A 5792-nucleotide genomic window follows, 5' to 3' on the forward strand; every position below is an offset into this window, starting at 1 on the left:
CTATGAGATCTGGACTCTGGAAAAACATTCAGGATCAGAACTGCAGTGGCTTTGGATCAGAAGCAAAGAGAGCAGAGACAGCAGCAGATCACTCACCTTTCCATTGAGACTGGAAACTCCTGCAGAACAAACACACAGTTTATCATCAACAACTCAATCAATCAATCAATCAATCAATCAATCAATGATCTGAAATCAGACCTTCAGAAAGCAGACGTCACTGGCTTTCATCATCTCCTCCGTGTCTTTGATTGAGTGTGAAAGAGCTGAGATGAGACTGTTGATCTCTTCTAGCTTCTTCTCCATCATCTGCTTCTTCTGCTCCTCTTCCTCCCTCAGTGCAGAGATTGTAGCTTCTTCTTCATCTCTGAGAAACTGATGAAGCTTCTCAAACTGCTGTTTAATCTGACGTTCTGTGTGCTCAGCTTGAGACTGAAATCAAATCACATTCACTTCAGTCATCTGAATCAACACATGTACAGATGCACATTAAATGGATACTTGTCTTAAGCCGCTTTGCCACCCTCGAGCCAAACCATTCTCTTTGCTTAACTGTTCCATTTTGTGGCGATACGGCCCAGTAGGTACCGATATGGGGCCGTTTGCATAAACTGCTTAGACTAGTCTTAAAAAGTTAGATATCTATTTTTTTTTCTTCTTCAAGACTGGTCATAGCTTTTCAGTTACAAATAGGTAAATTATTCTAATTTGAATCCGAAAAGTAAGACTGATTACCCTTTGGCTAACTGCTAGTCAGTCAAACTAGTTCATGCAACTGGGCCCTGGTTTCATTTTCCACTGTGGGGCTGTTAACAGAGCTTGTAATACAAATCTGTCTGTCATTGCCAGGGTAACGCAAGTGTTTAGCTACAATATGAGAATCCTGGGCCAAGAATGTTTTCTAATTGTGGCATGCCGAACTGAGCTCAAGTGGAAATACTGCAATACATTACTTTAAATGTAAAAAAAAATCGTAATTGTGTATAGTGATCCAAAGATTGTATAATAGATCCTATACCCGTGATGAAAATGTATTTGACTCTTGATTTTTGTTTCCTCACCTTGATGTGTTGAATTGTTTTCTCAAACTCTCTTTTCATGTTTTCTTTGTGTTGAAGTTTCTCCTGTAAGGACTTCAGTGCAGTATTGAGCTCCTCTTAGAAATAAGCAAAATAAAAATGAACAAAACACCAGCTGCTATGAGAATACAGTGATATGATCATATACTGTCTGTATGTGTTATGAAGTTGAGCAAAATGACAGAAATGCTGAGTGCATAAATGTGGTGATGTGTTTATTTTAAATTTTTTACATATGATACAAGAGACATTTGTCTTACCTTATAAGTTGGAACAACTTCACCGATGGGTCTGAATGTGTGATTGACGTGTTTCTGTGAATCTCTGCACACTAAACACACCGGCTGTTTGTCCTCCAGACAGAAGAGTGTTTTAAGAGGGTGGATCAGTTTCTGATCTTCTTTTGGTACATTCTGTTGTGCAGCAGGTCAGACAGGAAAATTTATTTTTTTATTTAGTCATTTAGCAGACGCTTTTATCCAAAGCGACTTACAAATGAGGACAACAGAAGCAATCAATTGTAGTATTAAAACAACTAAAAACAGATCCAAAACTAAAAGCTAAAACTTTATAAATACTACTTATACACACACTTTAAATAAAGAAATTAAATAAAAATGACAAATGCATACAACAAAATCTCAAAACGTAACATTTAAATGAAAAACAAAAAATAAAGATAAAAACAATTCAAAATATTAAAGAACAAAAAGGTATAAGAGTATAATAATGATTCTAACATAACACTAAGCCAAACACCAAAAAAGTCGCACGGTAGAGTCGATGGTCTTTACACTCTTCGGTCTTCACACGAGGAGGCCTTCACGCGACGGCTGTCGCGGTAAACTAAGCTTTTTTATACCCGCCTAACAAAATACTAAATTAATTCAGCTGGACACACTTTCCTTATTTTCTCCACAACAAATGGCCAAGCAAGCGCAGACACTGACAAGATACGCGATACAGAACGAGACCAAACGCGATATCAGCACGTCTCCACACAGTAAACAAAACAAGCGTTTCCTAGCAACGACAACTGCACTAAACACTAATGAGACAAGTAAATACACTTACGAGCTGCTTTTAACTTCCGCTGATAAAGACTGCTTCTCTCAAAGACTATTTCTTTACACTGTTTTCTGCTGGCGCTTGAACACATTTTCCTTATTTTCTCCACAACAAATGGCCAAGCAAGCGCAGGCACAGACCAAACGCGATATCTGCACGTCTCCACCCAGTAAACTTAACTAAACATCAGTTAATGAAACAAAATGCACTCAAAAGCACATTGAAGAACACAAATATTGATTATAAAAAGACTCAATACACTTTATTTTCATGTTTATTTATTGTGCCATGTTTGCTGGTGCATTTGAAGTTTCACAGAACCATTGACTTCTAAAGTACAAAACATGCTTTAAAACTGTTTTGCACCCCAATGAATCATATTCATATTCAGTCTGGTCGGAAACAGAGGGACATTTGAAACAACTTGAGAGTGAAACAAACGTTAAAATAATAGAAAATGTCACTCACCTAAACTGCACCTAGCAGCATACTAAAAAATATTAACCAAACAACTGCAATGCATATAATAATCAAAGAATATAAACTTTTATGTTTTTTTTTTCTAATTTTCAATGCTTAATCCCACTTTGCCTTAATTTGAAACAAAAATAACATATTTAAACATAGGTGTCTGAATTTAATTTACTTGATTTTAACCATCTGAACTGTTGTATGAAAGCAATATGTCAGTGTGTCTGTAATGCTGATATCAGTCATGTGATCAGCTGCAGCCCAATCACAGCTTTACTGATATTCAGATCAACAGCACTCTACTCATGTGATATGGATTAAATATTGGAAACATGATGAAAGCAGGAAGATCCAGACCTACAGGTATAACGTTAAGACTATTAACTATTGAACAGTAACATCCTCACATGAGAATAACTATGAAAGAATGGGAAGACAGTGTCAGTGAAGGTGGCTGTGTATGTGTGTAGATGTGTGTTAGTTACAGGATCAGAGAATAACACAGTTCCTCTGTCATAGTCCAGACGAACTCTCACACGCTCAAGCTTCTGTTTAACAGTAAAACCAGACCATTTATACAGTCTGTACTGCACACCGCAGACATCAGTGTTAAAGAAATCCTCTCCCTTCCTCAGGTTTGATGCTGTAGTTACTCCCAGACCCCAGGATGAACTCTCTTTAACCTCCACATCCCAGCAGTGTGTTCCTGAGTTAAAACCCTCTGAACCCAGAACACAGCGATAGATGTCAAATCTCTCTGGATTATCAGGAAGTGGTTGACTGTACTCACTCCATCTCAGACTGGTCAGATCGTCAGACAGGACGAGATCTGGATGAGCCGTATTTGGATCCAGAATCACAGGAGCTGATGAGACACAATCAACAGGTGCTTTTATTCTGATGTTCATATAATGATCAAGAGTGAAGCATAAACAGATCAGTGGCAGAAAAATGGGGTATGCAGTATACTGTATGCAGTGCATAGGGGCGCTGCACATAGGGTAGTACCATTTTGCCGAAATTATTCTTTGAAAATCTTTAATAAAATGTTATAAATAATCAAAAGTTTAGTTGTTAAAATAATGTAATGAAACATTTTTATTTAATGGTTGTTTACCATTTTAATAAGTTCAAAAATTTATTTATTATAAACTGAGTATATCAACCGCTCACCCTTCGACACATTACTGCCACAGACAGAAAACAAAAGACAAAGGGGAAAAGAAAAACAATGCATTAAAATGAGGACAGCAATATCCAAGTCAACTAACAGATTGGTTAAGCTTACCCTATTATTATTATTATTATTAATTTTAATTGAAATCATTCAATATTTAACGTTGCCTAAGAGGGTATTAACGTTAATATCCGTTCATTTCTTAGTATCTCATTCCACCTTATTTTTCAACGCGGAAGTAAGCTGTTTTCTGTGAATGTGCGAGACTTCTGGTTCATTAGCCGCTGTAGGGAAACAACAAGAAGAATAACAAAGTGCAGTAAATGGTATAACGGTTTGCACTACAAACCAGTGTGTTCATATTCAAATAATATGGTAAGACACACCAATTTGCCATATCAAGCAGCAAAACGAGCTGTTTTGTACAGCTAGTACAAATGACACCAGAAGCCAGACCCATAAAATGTATAAATGGCCGTGCCCACACTTACGGGAAAAATAAGCTGGATAGCTAAAAAAAAAAGGGTCACAATATGTTTGTGAATGGGCGTTTGGTTTGATTTACACCTATTCTCGGTGAGTTTTTTTTTTGTACTTCAGTAAAAAACAACTTTGACAAAAAAAAGTGATTTTTAAATGTTATAATAGTGATTTTATTATCTCTAAATATAAATCCAGAAGCAAAACACTTGAAAAGGGCTACATTACAGAGTGGAAACAGTAAATGCGACCATGAGTGATCCTCTGCTGCCAGTGGTCATAGTGGGAATATGCCAGGTGAAATAAACAAAAATGCAGATGCTCTTTCAAATTAACTTTACATACAGTGCTCTCATTTTAGATAAAAATTTACAAAACTACATGATCAACATAATCGCATAAGCCTAGCACAAGCATTTTACTGTAAACGACTAAATAAGCCTAAGCAACATGGATAGCCATGGATAGGCTGATTTATACTTCTGCGTAGAAACTACGCCTACGGCGCAGCCTGACGTGCACCTCTCCAGAAATGTAACAACGTGTCAATTCTACACGGACTACAACCGCTGTGGTTGGTCTGCTACAACCCCTCCCTTTCAGGTCAAAAAAAATTATAATAATCACACCATCTTCTCCTGTTCTGTTGTCGTCTCCTGTTTTTTAGTTTTAAATAAATTATCTGTTCTTCGATATTTAACAACTCAAGCTGCAAAAGAAGTCGCTTTCTATTTGCCGCCGTCACTGCTGCAGCTTCTTCTTCGGCTCTTGCCTTGATACTGTGGGTTACACCATCAACATGCCCGTGGACACTGCATACTAGCGGTCTGCATGTGTAATTGCACATCGACGAGGACAACGACGCAGAAGTATAAATGAAAACCAACGCGTAGCCTACAGCGTAGGTCTGACGCAGCAATATAAATCAGCCTTTAGCAACAAGCATGTTGCCAATAAACTGAGAGCATTAAAATGAACTTCACTTAGCTTTGTGAAGACACTCAGAGATGAATGGAGAATGAAACATAGCCAGCTGTGACGTGGATTCTTGATCTCTTGATATCCTTCTTGATGCGGGGAATGCAGACCCCATCTGAACTTGCTCTTGAGTCAGTCCCATTAGAATAACTCATGGATTCCATGTCAATAATGCAGCGATGAGAGAATCAATGCTAACTCAGTCACTTCCAAATCAGGCAGCTTATGATCAATGTGGCGAATTCATGTGTTCGAGTTCACAAACTTGAATGAATCTGAGGTGAAGTCCATGAGGGGAACGAATTCTTCTCGCTAAATTCTCCAGATGGTGGGGTTTTGGCTGCCGAATTTGCCATTTAATTAGCTATTGAGGAACACGAAGACCTCAGATGATGCCAACCCTCAGACAACATACAAAACTACCAAATTTTGCTATAAGTTTGATCGCAACATATAATCATTGCTGTTAATGGTGTTCACAGTCTGTTTGATTACATGACATTAACTAACTGCTTGATTTTTACTGTACATTTCTGCCA

At 37.7% G+C, this 5792-nt stretch overlaps 2 protein-coding genes across 2 annotated transcripts in view; both read right to left on the bottom strand.

Moving 5' to 3' along the window:
- LOC107751649 (tripartite motif-containing protein 35-like) lies at nt 1–1100 on the bottom strand. The gene is made up of 4 exons (XM_016567388.1): nt 1062–1100; nt 202–432; nt 97–119; nt 1–16 (listed from the first exon to the last, which is right to left on the bottom strand). Exons 1-4 carry the CDS (start codon nt 1098–1100, stop codon nt 1–3), a joined length of 309 nt encoding a protein of 102 aa, XP_016422874.1.
- Nucleotides 1101–2998: 1898 nt separating this feature from the next.
- LOC107751624 (kinesin light chain 1-like) overlaps nt 2999–5792 on the bottom strand; it is a 35599-nt gene continuing 32805 nt past the window's right edge. The window contains exon 6 of the mRNA XM_016567364.1: nt 2999–3483. Coding sequence (XP_016422850.1) covers nt 2999–3483 — 485 coding nt within the window. The remainder of the gene's footprint in view (nt 3484–5792) is intronic.

Source organism: Sinocyclocheilus rhinocerous, unplaced genomic scaffold (genome assembly GCF_001515625.1).
Source record: "Sinocyclocheilus rhinocerous isolate Xijiao unplaced genomic scaffold, SAMN03320098_v1.1 scaffold1553, whole genome shotgun sequence".
NCBI classification, from domain to species: domain Eukaryota; kingdom Metazoa; phylum Chordata; class Actinopteri; order Cypriniformes; family Cyprinidae; genus Sinocyclocheilus; species Sinocyclocheilus rhinocerous.